Here is an 18,365-nt window from a genome sequence, read left to right as displayed (position 1 = left end):
GGCTGCGGGGGCGGCGGGGTCCCGGCCGGGGAGCGGCTGGGTGCCGCGGTGCGGTTGGTATGGTTACGGCAGCCATCGCCGCACTGCGGCTGCGCGGCGCGGGGCCTGCGGCGGCAGTTGTGAGGCGCGGGGCGGCGGCCTGGGGCAGCGGGGGGCTCCGGGGTCTGGCGGCGCTGCCTTGCGGGCGGGAAGGGCTTCCAGCACCGGGGTGTCCTCGCCGTCCCTCGCTCTCCCACTCGGGCCCTTCGCGCAATGGATCTGATACTGTAATTGCCCGAGTGGAACGAGGCGCTGGCTGGAAACGAGCAGTGGTGAGAACATGGCGGTTGCTTGAGGCTGTCCCTGTCAGCCCTCGCCGCTGCAGCACGGGGATTTGATTCTTGTATTACAAAGCAGTGATGATCAGTCTGTGAAATGAGTGGGAATTGTGATTACAGTTGCTCAGGCAGTCCTGTGACCTTCAAGTAGCTCTTAACTGGCAAAATAACTTTTTATAAGCTATAGTGGTTATTCTATGTTGTGGTTCAATCTGCAACTCATAACCTTGAAAGCAATTTAAATCAATAATACTAGTGTAGCTGTAACTTTCAAGAAACTCACCAAACTCATATCTTTGAGAAATGGTTTTCAACTTTTCCACATGATTAAATCTAGACACCTAAAAATCTCTTAGTAAAGGTGGAGACCTCCATGTAGCAAAAGTAAGTCTATTAACACCGCTTCTGTTGTAGTGGTTTTGGCGGACTTAGAGGTAATTCACAGGTATCGCTTCCTGTTAGCCCTGCGATCTGCCTATCACAAGCTGAAACCACTGCCTTGAGGAACTGTTATTACAGAAATAACTTAAAATACATGGATGTATAATAATTAAGAAAAGACTGATATTTTTTCATGTAGTTAGCTGTTTTGTTTTTTTTTTATCAAATTGATTATAGGGGAAAAAATTTCACATAAGACAGTAAATGTTCAGAAGGAAAATACACATTGAGACAATTCGGTAGTTATGGCAAAAGATAAGAAGAAGGATGGCAAGAAGGCAGAAAAATCTGTACATCCTATTCCTGCACAAGATACTACAGCTGAGAGTAGTTCAACAAAGCTGACAGATTTGCAGCCCTTAGTGAATGGAGTGGAAGAAACACAGGCAAATCCAGTGATACCGGATAAAGAACCAGAGGAGGTAGAGGAACCTCCAGTCCAAGGTGTTCATCAATACTACGAGGATCCTGTTCTTACTCAAATTATTGTAAAAAGGTATGCTTGTTACAAATACATCAGTGAAGTCAAGAATTCTCATTTAAGTATCTCTGATGTACCCAGTGTCATACAAACACGGATTTGACTCTTGATTTGAGGCTGTGAATCAGGTTATTCAGACTTAGTAGCTGTGACACCTTACAAGACTGCTTCGTGTGGAATTCTGCTGCCTTCTTATATCTTAGGGTGTTGCTGGCACTCTCTGCCTGCCAAAAGCCTCATTCTTTTAGTTTGTTCACCTATGGTGAAGTTTTGTCTAAGTATACAGACAGTTGGTGAAGAAAATGTAGCTATGTTGTTTAATATTCAGTTGCTGCTGCCTTTTAATGTTTAGGGCTGCTCATATCCCTTAAGAATATCCTAAACTGAGGAAACAAGTGAATGGGAGTGTTAACCAAATCCTTTGGTAGTTCAAGAGGACTATATGTAATGTTTCACACACTTACCAGGTTGCCTGGTTGTAAGCTAGTAAATGCTACCAATGTGATTTGTTTTCTTAATTGAAAGAAATATGGGTCTGAGGCAACACAACAATTACGTGAAATATTACAAGGAAGGTGCAAAAAATCGGAAATTTTGTGGTAGCTCATTTTTCTACACAAGATGCAATAACTGGCCTATGTGTAGACTATGGAAAATCAAAGGTCATTTATTATATGTTGTTTGTGATTTAGGTCTACTGGCAGTGACCTGAAATCATCATCTTTACTTTGTTTTCCTTGTAGCTATGAAGGTGAAAAAGTCCATGGATTGTATGAGGGTGAAGGATTTGCATGTTTTGAGGGGGGAAATACATATAAGGTGAGTGTGTAAATTAAAAAAAAAAGTAGGAGTGGATCAAGTTCTTCCTCTAGAACAGGCAGGCTATTTCTTTTAATGTCAGTGGAGGTTGAGCACTCAGAATGTGTAAGCATTGAAAGCTCTGTTGGCTTCTGGCATTAAAACTTCATTTGAAACTAGTAGTTGGAGGGGAATTAATATGTCATTATTTTGAAATCTTACAGTCACTGTAGGCTTCAGTTGTGGTAAGAATAAATTTGCAAATGATGCCGTTCTCTTCATTTTGAAGGGCATGTTTTCTGAAGGGCTTATGCATGGACAGGGGACTTACACGTGGGCTGATGGAGTGAAGTACGAGGTAAAGTGCAATTTAACTTATAACTGAACACAATTACGGCCAATTAGATGTGCAAATTCAAGGAAAGTAGATAAGTTGCAGTAATTGGTACAGTATGGGTGGCAACTGCAGAACTATGGCAGTGATTTCAATCACAAGCCTGACTTCTCCCAGATAGTTGGGGAACAGTGAGTTTTAGTTTTTTAAATGTTGTAATTTAATCTTTTAGGGAACATTTGTTAAGAACGTGCAGATGTTTAATGGTCGTTACACATGGAATGATGGCAGCATTTATGAAGGATCAATCAAGAACGGAGTTAGGCATGGATTTGGATTTTTCAGGAGTGGTACTCGTCCTGTTTCTTACATTGGCTATTGGTGTAAAGGCAAAAGACATGGAAAGGTAAGTAAGAACACCAAATGGGAGCATGGTCTTGGGTGACTGCCTTCTAGAACAGTAAGCACTCTTGCGCAAAGGCTTTGCAAAAACGTTTTGTGCCATTGCATGGTCATATGCTATGTAGAGATTTGTTTCTCGTAAGGATCTTCTCTGAAGTTGTGAATGCTAATTAAAACAATTGGGATGGGATCTTGTTTGTAGTAGAAGGGATGAACAGTATCTTAAAAGAGTAATTGGCCTGTTATGTGGTTTGTCCTTTTTGTTGCTCCAAGTAGGCGATGACAAAGTCAAAACTGACGACCGCATCAGTAGGCACATAACAATGACAGAACAATTAGCTTTCCAGTAATGGCAAAGGGATCCTACCTCCCAAATGTGTTAAGCAGACCAAGTATAATAATTACAATTAAGACTGCCTTATCTAGTGTAAGTAACATCTAGTTGCAACTTTTTAAAGGCAAGTAGTACTTTTGTCTGTCTGTTTTGTGCATCCAGATTGAGGCACTCTTCTGGGCCTGACATTTTGAAGACTGATACTCAGCATGTGAAGAAAATCCATTCTAATCACATGGGTTTTTGTTCTGTGTCACTAATGAGACGCTAAAATCACACAGGCTGCTGTGGAGGGTCACCAGTGCAATGGTCTGTCCAGTTTGTTCTGAGAGGAAGCTATCAGAGACAGATAGAACAATTAACACTGTAGACCTACTGTTGGAAGTTGAATTCTGAATGAGTCAGAAAACTGATCTACCTCAGAGTGACTACTGTGATTAAGTTGCCGAAGTTAGCTCTCTGAAAGTATTTCCAAGTGGTTTGAAAAACATGGTAGACTTTGATGGGATGTAGTACGATTTTTTTTTTTTTAACACTTGGTCTTTTTTAAGGCCTTAACTAGTATTCATCAAAAGAGGTTGCTCTTTTATTTAGTTTTATCACTTCAGTTGCTTTCAGTACAGTGTCTCAAAGTGACTGTAAGTAAGAGCGTGATTACATGTGTCTTATAATTTTTCTGCAATGTTTTATTGATGTAGATGAATATTTACATATTTAAATTGACTATACTGTTTGTTTCAGGGTACCATTTATTATGATCAGGAACATACCTCTTGGTATTCAGGCGACTGGGTAAATAACGTCAAAGAAGGATGGGGAATGAGATGGTAAATGTGATAACACTTGTTCTTCATATTTTTTTTGTTTTACATGTATTATCATACAGTTTCTCCTGTTGTTTAAAATGGATACAAATGCTACCATTTCATAGTAGTGTCTGCTTTCTCCAGTGGAATAAATGTAGAAAGTGCTTTATAGTAATAAGATAGACCTTCTCTATAACTTACATTTTTATGTTGGTATATTTCTACTGATAATTCCCACAAAAGAATGTCTAAAGACAAAATCCAAAATCAGCTTTGGTAAACCACAAATCAACATGTAAAACCAAATAAACTCAATTGATTTGAACAGACGGAACTGCTTTCATGAATAAATGAATTATTTGTGGAGTTATATATAAAAGAATATTTTGATTAGCTATGGCAAAGACTCGTTGGAAAAAAGAACTGGTTAATATTTTTACAGTGATTTGTAAGTTAAAAATAGGAGGTAAACAGTGGGTACAATCAAACACCTGTATCCGTGTCACAGTGAGACAACTTTCAAAGTAAACACTAATATTTAGCATTAATAAATGCTAAACTTATTAGCAATGAGGTTTTGCATAAACCTTGCTTTCATAAGATCCACTCAGAATTTAGTATGAAGGAGTCATTAACTTTTATTGTTTTCTTGCAGCTATAAGTCTGGAAATATCTATGAAGGTCAGTGGGAGAAAAATGTACGTCATGGAAAAGGAAGAATGAGATGGTTGACAGCTAATCAAGAGTATATGGGACAGTGGGTGTATGGCATACAGGTATTAATTGCTTCCCCAGCAACCTCTTTAGTTCAGCATCTGTCCATTACTCTAGTAAAACTAGATAGGGAGTTTTGTGCCATATCAAAGGAGCTTTGTATGATTTTTGCTGGTTGAGATAGCAGAAGTATGCTCTTTATTGTAAGTTAATTCTCATGTTAGCAATATTCAAATTGTTAAAAGACTTTTGACTTAGCCTTACAAAATCATAATTTAATTCTCTAATGGAAAATATAAACCTTTTTCTTAAAAAAAAAGTTTAAAAAGTTAAATGTTTGTGACTGTACTTAGCTTGAGATATGACTTCAGCAGTGAGTATATGTGGCACTTTACTTCTGTGTCACCTGTAAAATATTGGACCACACTGTTCCCTCTTGTAAAAGTTTTATGATGGAAGGAGAAGATTTCTGGCATTTTCTGTTCCTTCCATTCATTATTCTGTTGGAAAAAGAATGTGAGCTGCTTCCTCTGTCTTTTCACTTTGCATAAAATTGTCAAGGAGTCCAGCTTCTGGAACATCGTGGCTCTCTGTCAGGCATGGTGTTCCTCAGCTGGCTGTTCAGTGTTACAGTCAAAAGGATTCAGGCAGGAAGGATGTCTTTAGGAGTCCTTTTGGTAGAGCTTGCTCAAATATGTGTTGATTCGGTATATCCTCTGAGCGCTTCTCCCATGCACCTTTGTAGAATATAGTTCTATGGATGGTTTGAAGTGCTGCAGCTATCAACTGGGTGCTTTTATTTGAGAGGTTTGCCAACAGTGACTCTTTAAAGATGCCTAGGTGGTTCTCCTTTTTAAAAGTCTGGACCTGTAGCAATAGTAGCTCTTCTGGAGATATTTTTTTTTAAACACACAAATTTTTTTCAGCATGGACGTGGCACCCACATATGGTTTTTGAAGAGAATGCCTGCGTCTCAGTATCCTTTAAGGAATGAATACATAGGTGATTTTGTGAACGGGGAACGACATGGACGTGGGAAGTTCATATATGCCAGTGGAGCAGTGTACGATGGTGAATGGGTTTGTAATAAGAAGCATGGTAAGGTGAGTATTGACAAGTAGTAAGACAAAACTACAGACAACACCAGAGGAGATTATTCTGCTTTGTATAGTGGATCTCTAGATTTCTGCACGGAAAACTACATTCAGTTTGCATTGTGGATGGAATCCCAACGTAAAGAGCAGAGTCCACTGAAAGCAGTAGGAGTCCTTCCAAGGATCTTGCTGGGCCACAGATTTGACTCTGTGGTTAGATGTGTGTTGTGTGTATAAAGAAATACGTTTTACTGCGGAGATTTTCAGTGCAATAGGTGCATCTTGATTTTTGCAGTGGTTGGTCAGTATTTCACTCTTACACTGTGAGCTAATGGATTTCAAGCTATCCTTGCACAGAGATATTCTCACATTAACAGACTGTTTTAAAAAAACTTGTGAGCAGAGTGCCACATATGCAAACTAAGGATTGCAAACAAGTCTTTCTATATGGGGGGGAAATGTTTTTCCTCAAAATACATTTCAAAATCAAACAGATATATAGGGAATTCTTTATCCCAGCAGTGTACTTTAATTAACAGATGACAAAGTATTTTATAAAAGAGGGTAGGAAAAAATATTTTGCTTTATTTTATCTCATATATTCCATTTTAGCCAGCATTCTTAAAAGGAAATTTGATTGAGAGCATTAGTATTATTTTTTCTGATCTTTGATTTATATTTATATTGAAATTAATCAAACCTGTCTATAGGGCAAGTTTGTCTTCAAGAACGGTCATGTTTATGAGGGAGAGTTCATAGATGATCGTATAGTAGAATACCCTGCTTTTCGAGTGGATGCAATGAACGCAAAAGAGCTGAATGCCATTTGCACAGGAAGTCATTTTGGCACTGGTAAGCAGCTTAAGAAAACAAATTCTACTCAGTTCATGTTTTGTTGTTCCTTTTTACTATAATGTGAAGCTGTTTGTACTTACTCAAGAGCCAGACATATTTCTTCAAAGAACTTTGATAAAGATGGGAGTTATCTTAATACTTAATGACTTTTGTTCCCATGCTTCTTGTTTCCTGTGCATGACACTTCAAGTGACACATCCACACTACATCTTGTAATTCTTTTGGAACACTGTTGTCTGAAAGTTTCATAACTTATGTAATATGTGCATTTCCTTTTGACTAGGGTTTGGATTTGACAAAGTTACTCTTCAGTTGTTATGCTGTTGATTATGAAATCTCTACTCCTCCCTATAAAGGAGTCTATTCTCAGTTCGAAGTCAGTAAGATAAGAAGGAAGAATATGTTTTATTTTCCCTGTGTGTGTGTGTACCTATATATTTTTTTTTAACTTCATTTTAGTTTGTTCTGATTTATTTTATTTGCATGCTAGAAAATATCACAATCATTAATGGCCCAGAAAATACTTCTATTTTGGGATCAAATATTGAGTTGGATATATCTTCACTGCTTGACTTGTTGCCAAGGGAAGAGAGACATGAAGAACTGAAACAAGTAAGAGTCTACTGTTTGATATTTTCAGTTTTCCCCTGCAGTGTGTTTCATATTATTTTATTTCTGGTTTATTTGTGTTAAAGTAACTCTTTCCATTAAAGAATTATTCGAAAATCTGAAGGCCGTGAAAACAGAAAAGCAAAAAGAATGAATAGGCAGTATTGCCTCTTCCTGAGCTTCCACTAGAAGACAATAAAAAATATGTTAACATATCTGGAAGGGCATTCAGCAACTACCTTTAGCTACTGTGAGGTTTGTCTGCTGACAGAGACTAATTTATTTTTATCAGTCACCAAAAAATATGTATTATAACTACATTTGAGTAATGCTCTCATGAACACTTAACCAGGGATATGCTCTTCAAAGTTACAAGATCAAAAGCATTATATGCCCAGTTACAGGATCAATACAGCTGATCCCTAGTTGCTGTGAGACGATGCTGAAAACATATCCTGCTTTATTTAGGTAGAATTTGCTGTGTTGAGGCATATTACAGAACTGAGAAGAGTTTACACCTTCTACAGCAGTTTAGGCTGTGATCATTCTCTTGACAACACCTTCCTCATGACTAAGCTCCAATTTTGGAGATTTCTGAAGGACTGCCGGTTTCATCACTCCAACATAACTCTTGCTGAAATGGATCGGATATTGAGCGGTTTGTATTTCTGTTGATTGGGGTCTAGAATCTAGGAATTTTAATAGTAAGCTGTGGAGAGTTGGAATGGCAAGTTCTACGGATAGCTCAACTCTGGTAGTTAAGTGGCCCTAAGTGAGTACCTCTGTGCCTGTGGTTCTCAGTGGATGCATTAACACTTCTCCAGGCACTTCAGGTGCTTAGGTGAGAAAATGCAAAATTAAAATACCACTTAAAAGATTGTTCTAAAGAGCCATCTGTTCAGAAATTGTATTCACTGCTGGTCTTGCCATTACTATTACATGTCGTTTTAAGAGATCTGAGAAAGAGAAGTAGAAGAAACAAATCTTTCTCTTTTTTCCTCAGTGCTCTTAACTTTGGTTTGCATGTAGTATGGTTTTTTTCTTCCACAGAGCCAGTTAATCAATCCATTCCATTTAGACCTGCAGTGGGACGCATGGCAGTGTCCCTAGTATGTGAAGGGTTTAACTCCCAACTTCGCTTCCCCTTTCATTCCTATATGCTGAGTGGATGCATTTCTAGAAAGAAAGAATTTGATAAGATTCAGCTATAGGTGGACGGTTCTCCCTTGACCTGCTTGTTTGGAAGTGATGCTGTGTCTGGTCTGATTCTTCCAGGAGTGTTGTTACACTGTGGTAGGTAGAGATGGAGAGGATAAGAAAGTCTGACAAGTCAGTATGCCTGTAAGCATTTTAATGTACATGATAGCAATAGAGATTTTTTTTTTTCACATTTTTTAGGTGATAAAACACCACTTGAGGAGATACATTGTCCACATGAGACTTTACTGTTCAGAACATTTTTATCTTACCTTATTCGTCTAGCATTTCATATCTATCATGAAGAGCACAAGTAAGTTTCATCTTTTAGTGAAATTTATTTCAGTGTAATCAGTTTGAGTCTTCCCAGACAAGAGTATTTTTGTTTCAACTGTAGAGAGAAGGGTCCTTATCTGCATAAGTGTTTCTTAGAAATGATGTCCAGGAATGTTATTCCCGCTGCCTGTCATATCCAAGGTAAGTAATGGTATTTCTTCTGTGCTGTGCAGAATTCATCAGTTAGTACCACATACATCACAGTTCTATTGTAATGGTTATTTTTTCCCCATTAATTTTTAAAGGTATCTTATTTTCTGAAGAACGATGTACAGTTTTTGCCATGAGCTACATTGACAAATGCTGGGAAATACACAGAGCTTTTCGTAGACCAAGTACCAGACCTCCGTTTGAACCCACAATGAAAATGAGGCACTTCCTTTGGATGTTGAATGTAATAATCTGAATTTTTTTTTTATTTTGTGTCATTAGATTTGCTTTATTTGTTCAGCTTATATGAGCATTTTAAAATACTCCCCATGGCTTCTGCACGGTTGAAAAGGTAGGAGCAATGTTATTTGTACAAACTGTGCAACAAACATTAAAGGGACAGTTGTTCTACAGAAATTATTTATGTACTTTTGCAGGATTGAATTCTGATTTCATACTTGATCATTTCAACTAATCAAATCTTAGACAAATGTGTTTTAAGGGAATATAAATACTTTTGCTGGCTTCCCCCCCCCCCCCATCCTGTAAAATGTATGTACAAAAATGTCTTACTGGTAGAACTCAAAGACTGGCAGCTTTTGAAATAACACAGTAAACCATTTCAATAATGTATTAATTTAATATACTGCAAGATGAACATGAGATTCTTTACTAAAATTCAGTAATTCAGGGACAGATCAAGATTACACTGAAGCTAGGGAACAATTCCCTGTCATATCAAGATATGCCTGGGTTTTGGGTCACTGTCACTGTTTAAATCCAAGCCTTTTTTTCATGAAAAAAATTAATAAAAATATCGGATGGCAAAATTGTAATTTTTTATATCTTATTTATGAGCTTTCACAAGTTCTTTCTTAACACTGTTTTGCAGTCTAGGAAAAATTCCCATTGACTTCAGTAGGGCCAGAATTTCACTCTGTCGTTAATTACGTATGTGGAAATATCATTTGAAACCACTAGAAATTTTGACACAGGCTTTAAAGGGAGTTAGATTAGGTCCATGTGGGAATGCCTTAAGTGCTATTAACGTGTAATATTTACTCTTACCCAGGATTTTAAACTTCTTAGCAAGCAATTAACTGCTTCAAGACTTGTGGAAATACTTGTCAAAGATGGTCCTTCTCTACATGATAGCAGTAGTACCAACCTGGAGCTGGAGGTGTGTATGGAAAAAAACATATCATAGTTCATTGCTACAGGAACAATTAAAATTACTTTTAAGAAATACTGCAAATAGTGTCCTATCTGCTAGAACAGGAGGAAAATGAATTAATTTATTCCAAAAAAATAGAGCGTACAAACTTGAACCTCTATTTTTGTCTTCCTTTGTTCTGCCTATATTTTCTAGTTTAGCTCATGTACTTCTATGTTTTTCTTATTATCTTACCCTTCTTACTACAGTCTCAGCGTACCTGACCATACGGATAACTCTAAGAGTGCCGTAACCCAGAGGGTGAAATACGATTTCTAGGAGATTGCTGCTAGTAATAGTTCTGTCTGTGGGGCAGTTGCCTGACAATATGTGTATACAGTGATCACGCAGGGATGAATCTCAGCACTTCCAGCTGCCGAGGCATGCACTGGAAATGTTAAGATGGTCAACAATTAAGATGTGAACCCACTGATCCTGAGAATCTGGTGATCCAAGAAACCTGATCAGTGATGTGTGAAGTGCTGCCACCTCAATGAGGTCGAGTAGTGACTGTAGAAGACTAGTGCTGCCTGACAGCTGGCCTGCTATAGAGGGCCTTCACCCTTAACGAATTAGCTCTTACTCAGCGACGGTGTATTGTAAATAACATAATTGAATTTATTGTTTTAAACAGTATCTGATAAACTGAACACACAGTGTAAGTCTTACTAAGGGATTCATTATACACCCATTCTTGGGGTTTCTGGAAGCATCGTATGCAATGAAACGTTTTGGGTAATAGCAATAGTTGTGTGTTACTTGTTAGAGAAATTTCTCGTAGCTCCAGATACAGCAAAAATCTATGCAGTATTTTATTTCAATATGACTTGTATAAGGCGTAACACAGTATATCACTTCCTGAATTTTTTGAGCTTTGTCTCTTTTCAGTTTTTCTTCAGGAGAAGGGATGTTTGACTAGATAAATGAGGCCAGCAAGGCTTCACAAACAATCACTTTTGAGTTCTTTGCTTGGTCAGGAACATATGCCTGTTAATGAAGGGATTTTGCAAAAATGAATGAATTAATCACTGCATTTGTTTTACTCTAGTTGGTTTTTCTTGAATTTGTTGAAGCTCTTCTTGATTGTGCATTGGTGTATGTTACCAGTGATATGATTAAGGAGCAAGTAGCTCGTGATAATCAGAAAAGAAGTAGCTTTAGAATTGAGGGTCTCTCCGAGGGAACCACAGATGTGTCTCTGTACCCAGAATATTCTCTGTCCCAGGTAAAGTTGATGCAGTCCTGTTAAATATTATTATATGTCTACTTAGAGGGCAAAGTCGGGCCCTGCAAATGTTCTATGTTTCCTGAACATAGAAACCGATTTCCTCTTTTTGCATGAACAGTCGTTTGATTGGGTCCTTCTGCTTTTTCTGTTTGTTGCTACCTTAGATTGTAACATCAGTACAGACAATTTTAGCACATTTGCACATTTCCCTAGATAACTATAAATACACGTAAAGTACTTGCAAGTCTTCTGGTGTTTGGAGGGGAATTGACAAATTGGTTGACTGGTGGAAGATATGCCTCTCCTGCTTTAAGTCAAATGTCTAAAATTGCCCTGTAAAAATGGCATTGCAGTTTTTGTATGTAGCAAGACTTGCTGTTTCCCAGCAGTTAAGCTATGCTCTTTTCTTTTTGCTAAACTTTCGAATAAGGATTTTGTAGGTTGTAAGATGCTGCCTGTGACGCTGGTGTAATTTAGATGCACAGGGTAGTTGAAGGCATGAATTAGAATTGTTATTTGGAATTATGCACAAGATGAAAGTATTTTTATTAATTCAAAGAGCATTCACAAACACCTAATTTCACAGTCTCTGTAAGCCAGTAGTGCCACTGGACACCACCACTTCCCATTCTCTGGCCAGTTGTTCCCATCCTATGGAACCCATTCCCTTGGATCACGGCAAGCATTAATGCAGTTGCACAGTGAAATGGTCCAGTTAAAATAGTCAGACTTCCCAAGACCAAAAGAAAATCTTGATTTAAAATGTACTGAATGTAAAATTCTTCTTGTGTTTACTTTTTATTAGTGCACGTACAGCAGAAGTATAATTGGTACAGACAGAAACGATGACATTTCCAAGGCAGCTGAGCTTTACGCTTGCTCATGGTTGTCTTCAAGCAAAAGTGTCATATCAGAAGACGAAACAAAGAAACTCGAGGTATGTAAAAAGCCCATACTGAAAGGTGGAGCAGAGGGTTTGCAATTCATGGGTGACAGTGTAGCCAAGGTACTTCTAAGTTTTGAAAGGGACTAGAATGTCATCTAATATTAAATACAATGTGTTCCCATTCCTGGATGCATGTATGAGCTAGAAGTGGTGCATTTCCATTGCTAATAAAAGCATTTGCTCCCATACATACACTCAGCTATTGTTATTTAGAATACTGCATGGTATCTTCTACATTAACTAAAACAGTGATGAACAAAGCTACAGTTTTATCTTTATTCACAAGGTGGGGAGTGAGAGGCTAAGAAGTGGGCAGAGAGATTTAGAAGCACTGGGGAAGGTAACTAATATAATTCCTAAAACACTTTTCAGAATTCTTCCAGCAAACTTTTCACCTTCACTGCCTTTACAATTTTGTACCCAGTGTATGACTATAATGAGATTCTTGATACTCCAAGAACAAATATATTCTGTTTGATCTCTGTGATTTCAGGGTAAGATAATAAGGATTACTGTGTTGTACTGGAATCGTGGAAATCAGACAGAGAATTTTGAAACTTCCTGACTTTTAGAAAATATACCAACACTTAAAAAACAGAATTGTGTTTGACCTGACTTTTTGTGAGACACTTACTGTCACTCATCTGAAAAGAGTGGCATCATCAGGCTGCAGAAGATGCTTGGTATGACAGTTGGAAAGATTTCAAAGCATCCTTCTCAGATACACTCTTGAATGTTGTCCCATCCTTTTCACTCAGTATAATTCCTGGAGTATACTCCTACAGTCAGGAATAGAAATTCGTTATTGTTTCCTCGGGAGCAGGTGAATAATAGTATGTAGAGGAACATGTAAGAACAGAGGGACATGTCTAAGAAAAGGAGCTGTCATTCTCTGTACTTCTGTCTTTCTCTAGCTCTGAAATAGGATAATCCTACTTCCCTGGCTGGTATCAAAGGTAAAGTTTTATGCCTGATTTGCTAATACTTGAAAGTGTGAAACACTATTGCAATTTAAATGTTTTAGAATAGGCATAATTGCAGAATGCATTTGGTTGGCAGAATGCTTTGGAGATAGGAATGTGCATGACTCAAATGGACATGTGATTTCACTTTTGAATTTGAACACAAGTCCAGGCATTTAGTAACTGAATTTAAAACTTCTTGCCAGCCACTGAGACCTTGTGAAGACAGAGGGCGTCCTCTTCAAGAATTTCTACTGGGTGAGTACTGTAGTTACCATAAGCATCTATAAGCAGTGGTGCTAGAGGAGATTCACTCTTTGTGCGACTTTAAAGATGATTAAAACAGTAGCTGATCATTGAAACAGCTGGAAGTATTGCAATTACAGAGGGGAGCTGCATTCAGTTTGGCAATTATGACAAGGTTTACATTTAGCTTTCCACACCTGCTATACACAGATAGCTGGGCAGGTCTGAATCTCTGAACTTTTTGTGCTTTTTAATTAGAAGCTATCACATTTTCCTTAGAAGTAACTTAAAGGCTTTTTAAAACTAAATTCTTCCTGTTCTGTCCCACTCATTTGGGCATGGAAACAGGAGATTGAACTCTGCACTGTGCCTTCATTATAAAGAAACTTTTCATCAGTACAGAAGTATTTATTTCAACCACAGGTCTAGCTGTTAAGGTCAGATGACAATTTCTATCTGTTTGTGCTGAAGATCAAACCTGATATTTAATGCACAGAATTACAGACTGAGTAATTTTAATTTTCTTTCTTTGCAATATCAGATACTGTCCTCTCATTTCACACAACTCATGGGGATATCGAAGATGTTCTGTCATTGTTCAGCTGGGATGCAGAAAAAGAACAAGATTTCTGTCCAGCAAAGGAATTGACAGGTAAAGCAGTCCTACTGTTTTAAGACTAACACAAAAAAATCCTTCGTAGCTCTTGAATTGCAAAATTTTAATTGTATATGCAGATTTCAGCTTTTCACAAGAGGGCAGTAAATTAATTCTGGAGGAAGATTTTTAAAGAAAATGAAAAAAAAAATTTTTAAGAAAATAAAACTTAATAATTGAGATGTTTAAGTACTGACTTAAATAGTTTCCCCAATTTTAAAATGCCATATTTTATTTGTAGAGGATCTATAAGCTGTAATTTGTATTTACTCGATGAGAAGCTCAATCCGCAAGCCTGCCCATTTCTTTTTAATGTCTTGGACAAATAAAAGATATTACCGCTCTGTCTTGCTTCTTTTACGTAATACAAGAATTATTATTAATGGTGTGCTACCATTAGCTGGGATAATACGTCTTACGTTATGAAAGAGAAATCAGTAAGAGCATTTTCGTATGTTGAGGCTAGTAACCTTTTTATACCATCTCCCTTCTGGCTGATTAGCAGATCTCATCTGGGTTGTTTCTTGTGCTTGTTAAATGTTTTCTACAGATAAAGAACCCAAATCCAAGAACATAGGTAGACAAGGATCTTTGTGTAGTCATCAGCTCTTTCCATGAAATCTGATGACTGAAAAATTACAGATCTGAAAAAACATTGTTTCTTAAAGAACCAGCAGATAGGCCCTAGCCTGTTTTTTGACAGTCACGACAACTGGATGCTTGCATGCAATTCTGTTCTTTCAGGTAGTCATGTTCATTCCTCCATTCCCCCATGCACAGGAATCATGGATACTGAACTGTCACCAGACTACTGCAGAAGACATTTATCATAGGATTAAAGGGGAAAGTTCATATTCGTTTGATGCCATTCCCAGGGACAGGTCACTCTGAAGACCCACCAAAGGGCCATCCCCTTTCACATGCATCAGTTGAACGTTTCTCACAGTTGTCATCTTCCGTGCCATGCAGAAGCCAGACCTTCCCTTTGCAGAGTATCAGATCTGAAATATTGTAGTTCAAAACGCATTTGAAATAGAAGTGCCCTGCTAAATAAACTTGTTTAATTTACGTGTTGCAGATGAACCAAAAGAAGCCAAAACTGACCACAATGAGGAATTTAGTCTGTGGATGTGTCAGGTGCAAATCTTTTTTACAACTAAGTTCTTTCCTGCCTACCAGCATGAAAAAGCGCTGAGGGAAAAAATAAAAGAAAATCAAATACGGGATGCTGAATTAGCTGAGCTGAGAAAGATCAGGGATGAGGAGCTGGCAAAGTGAGTGTTGTATCTTATCTCAAAGTACTGTTCTCTCTTATCTTCTACTAACAAAATTATTGAAAATGAGAAGTGTGCTTTATTAAAGTAGTATAGCATACTGTAACTGGGAAAACAAACTCATCCAGGTATAATAAGCAACATACAGAATGTAACTCATGACTTCTGTTACTGTTGGGAGTAACAAATACAGGCTGCTTTCAGGTTACAGAACTCTTAACTCTGCTATTTCCTGACACTTGAGCCCTGCTCTGTGTAAAGGCAGTTAAGATATTTTTTTTTTACATACTATAAGTCAAACTTGAAGTGGTAACTAGACAGATTTTCTGCTTCTCTACAATATTACAGTTTATCCTGCTCATACTGTGAATATAGCTGTAGTTGCTTAGCTAGTATAAATCTGTCTCCCCCCCTTGCAGTACATTAAATTTAAACTTTGTTCACTCAGACTTATTGCTGGAAGAGAAGCAGAAGAGGCAAAGAGGCAAGAAGCAGCTGCAGCAGAAAAAACATTTGACTCCAAGAGTGCAGACTTTAAGGAGTTAGAGGAGCCTGTCACACAGTTAGTACCCCCTCCAAAGGAAGAAACACCCATTGTAGCAGCCCCAGTTGTTACCAAGGTGCCTGCTGGCAAAAAGAGAAAGAAGAAATGAATCTTCTGATGAGAACTACCAAAGCTTCAAGTAAGTACTCTTTGAATAAGGAAAAAAAAAAAAACCACAAAAACAACAACAGAAGAACCACACTTGCAGTAAGGTCTAAAATACAAGTATGATAAAACTCTATGCACAACACTTGCTGGTTTCAGAGGGAAACTGTCTGCTTTTACACCAAGGGTCTTGGAAAGGAGAATACAGTCATTTACGTGAGTGAAACGCTTTAAACAAAACTATTCCAGAAGTCAGTATTTGACTTGTACCTAAAAATTCCCTCAGTGTTAAGGTGATACAAGAACTGATATCTTATCGTGATCATATATTCCAATGAAATGGTTTCTGCTTAAAACGTGGTTTGACTGAAACACTGCATATAAACAAGTATGTAAGAATTTGACAAAGACTGTAAATCAGGCTGAAGCAGGAGCTGCAAAGAACAGGTCAACCTAGAAAGTTCTTTGTTCAGGGGTCTTTTGTAACCAGCCTAGTTTCACATTGTAGAAAATTAGCAGAAGGTCGCACGATGATGCAAATGAACACAGGAAAACAAGAAGATGCCCTTAAAAGTGTAACAATTATTAGTTTTATTTTCCAGTAAAATATTCACATAACGGTATCTGAATGGAATGGTACAGATGAATTCAGACTGATTTTTAATTAGTTTGCACATAAACATTTTTAAAATCTAAAAATTTTATGATCAGAGTTTACAGAATTTAGTAGAAATTTTGATTCTTACAAAGCAAGTATTGCTTTACTATTGTCATTATTCCAGTCAATAATATGACTAATAACTTTTCATGTTGAACAAGTGTCTGACATTGACATCTTCAATAAATCAGCCCTTTGCAGATCAATCCAAGAAGAAAATATTATTAAACTGTGTTGCACAAAGTTTCTTTACTTCTTCTGTAAAAAAATAAAAAGATATTTCAGTATGATATTTTACAGGAACTTCTGCAAGAAAAACCCTGGGGATCATCACTGAGAATATAATTAAATTCAAACAGAAAAAACCTAGGAGTTTCTAATGTAGAAATACACTTAATGTGTTTCCTCTCTTCAGTAAGAGAAAGTTGAGTCAAGTCTGATGTTTCAGACTGAAAGATGAGTTGTATTCTAAGTGGCTAAAGTGTAAATGATGGTTTGAGTTTGCTGCTGGGCCATTCATCTTGCAAACTTTTACACTGCAACAGCAGAAGACTTAGCTTCAACACAAGGAAGTATATTGTAACCCCTTTTCATGGGAAGGGGGGATTAGGTTAGTCTATTACAATAAATCAAGTCAGCAAAACTTTTGCTTTGTGCTGTTTGGCAGACAACACCTCCTAAGTTTATCAGGCACAGAAACACTCATTTACTCTTTCTGTATGGCAGGTTTGATCCTGAAAGACAATCAGAAATCATTGTGTAAGTCATGCAACTCATTCCTCTTTTGAAAGTGTAGGTTGCTAGGCTTTGGTCTTGGAAAAGTATTAATTCTTTCCCATCATCCAAGTGAGCACATTGCATCTTATTAAAACAGAGTGCCTTAAAATTGCTGCAAGTAAGACTCAAACTGCCATTTCCCTTAAAGTCTATTTAAAAGCTTATTGCATCTTAATGTTCATTTGCACTCTTAGTCATAGTAAATCATTCTCAAAACAGCATTAGAAACAAGACAACAATGGAAGGAGGATCACTGACAGGATATACATTATGTCTAAGTAACCTACCCATGGATCACTGACAAATAAAACATAATGCATGTAAATGTTTCTCTCACCTGTAATACACTTTATTAATTACTCCTAAACTAAGCTCACAGAGCTCTCCTGTATTATTTGAAGGAGGAAGAATGACTGATTAATAATTAAGAATGTCTACTGAATATTTATGCTGTTCTTTCACAGCTGGTAGAAGGCAGACTAAAACCTTATGCAAACTTACCTGGTCTATCATAGATCAATCCCTCTCTAGATTTCTTGTGAGATCGATTTTATTACTTCTCCAGGGACATACATTTTAGTAGTAACTGTATTTAAAGGTAATAAAAAACAATCCTTACCATTAACTTCAATCAGATTTGCATTTTTTTGATTCAAAATAACATACAGTTCTCGCTGGTCAGACTTTTTCCCAACTACCCAGTAATCACTCATTGCCTTCACAATAATTTCCTCATCTTCATCAACTCTGAAAGAAGTTTTAGAAAGTAAAGAAGGTGGCAAGTTCATCTTCAACAACTTGATTTGTAATCATTAGGACAGCTTAATGTCATAAATTGTTGTGGTTGTGCAGTATCAAAGAGAGACTACCAATACTAACCTAGACATAA

At 37.4% G+C, this 18,365-nt stretch overlaps 2 protein-coding genes across 3 annotated transcripts in view; one reads left to right on the top strand and one right to left on the bottom strand.

Moving 5' to 3' along the window:
- The first annotated feature begins 995 nt into the window (after nt 1–995).
- LOC127022232 (radial spoke head 10 homolog B2-like) overlaps nt 996–18,365 on the top strand; it is a 22,941-nt gene continuing 5,571 nt past the window's right edge. The window contains exons 1-19 of the mRNA XM_050905710.1: nt 996–1,254; nt 1,983–2,058; nt 2,327–2,395; nt 2,604–2,777; nt 3,849–3,934; nt 4,569–4,689; nt 5,554–5,730; nt 6,432–6,573; nt 7,067–7,188; nt 7,654–7,843; nt 8,584–8,695; nt 8,780–8,859; nt 8,964–9,112; nt 9,941–10,048; nt 11,130–11,306; nt 13,424–13,475; nt 14,005–14,115; nt 15,197–15,392; nt 15,841–16,075. Of these exons, the coding sequence (XP_050761667.1) occupies nt 1,004–1,254; nt 1,983–2,058; nt 2,327–2,395; nt 2,604–2,777; nt 3,849–3,934; nt 4,569–4,689; nt 5,554–5,730; nt 6,432–6,573; nt 7,067–7,188; nt 7,654–7,843; nt 8,584–8,695; nt 8,780–8,859; nt 8,964–9,112; nt 9,941–10,048; nt 11,130–11,306; nt 13,424–13,475; nt 14,005–14,115; nt 15,197–15,392; nt 15,841–16,045 (2,598 nt within the window). The 5' untranslated portion in view covers nt 996–1,003 and the 3' untranslated portion in view covers nt 16,046–16,075. The remainder of the gene's footprint in view (nt 1,255–1,982; nt 2,059–2,326; nt 2,396–2,603; nt 2,778–3,848; nt 3,935–4,568; nt 4,690–5,553; nt 5,731–6,431; nt 6,574–7,066; nt 7,189–7,653; nt 7,844–8,583; nt 8,696–8,779; nt 8,860–8,963; nt 9,113–9,940; nt 10,049–11,129; nt 11,307–13,423; nt 13,476–14,004; nt 14,116–15,196; nt 15,393–15,840; nt 16,076–18,365) is intronic.
- Nucleotides 16,610–18,365, bottom strand: part of CCZ1 (CCZ1 homolog, vacuolar protein trafficking and biogenesis associated) — a 15,555-nt gene continuing 13,799 nt past the window's right edge. For both annotated transcript variants that reach the window (XM_050905711.1, XM_050905713.1), the window contains 2 exons: nt 18,096–18,223; nt 16,610–16,957 (listed from right to left, as the gene is read on the bottom strand). In XM_050905711.1, the coding sequence (XP_050761668.1) occupies nt 16,902–16,957; nt 18,096–18,223 (184 nt within the window). In that variant the 3' untranslated portion in view covers nt 16,610–16,901. The remainder of the gene's footprint in view (nt 16,958–18,095; nt 18,224–18,365) is intronic.

The sequence above is a fragment of the Gymnogyps californianus genome, chromosome 15 (genome assembly GCF_018139145.2).
Source record: "Gymnogyps californianus isolate 813 chromosome 15, ASM1813914v2, whole genome shotgun sequence".
In the NCBI taxonomy this organism is placed as follows: Eukaryota; Metazoa; Chordata; class Aves; order Accipitriformes; family Cathartidae; genus Gymnogyps; species Gymnogyps californianus.
This window is presented reverse-complemented; position numbering and strand designations above follow the sequence as displayed.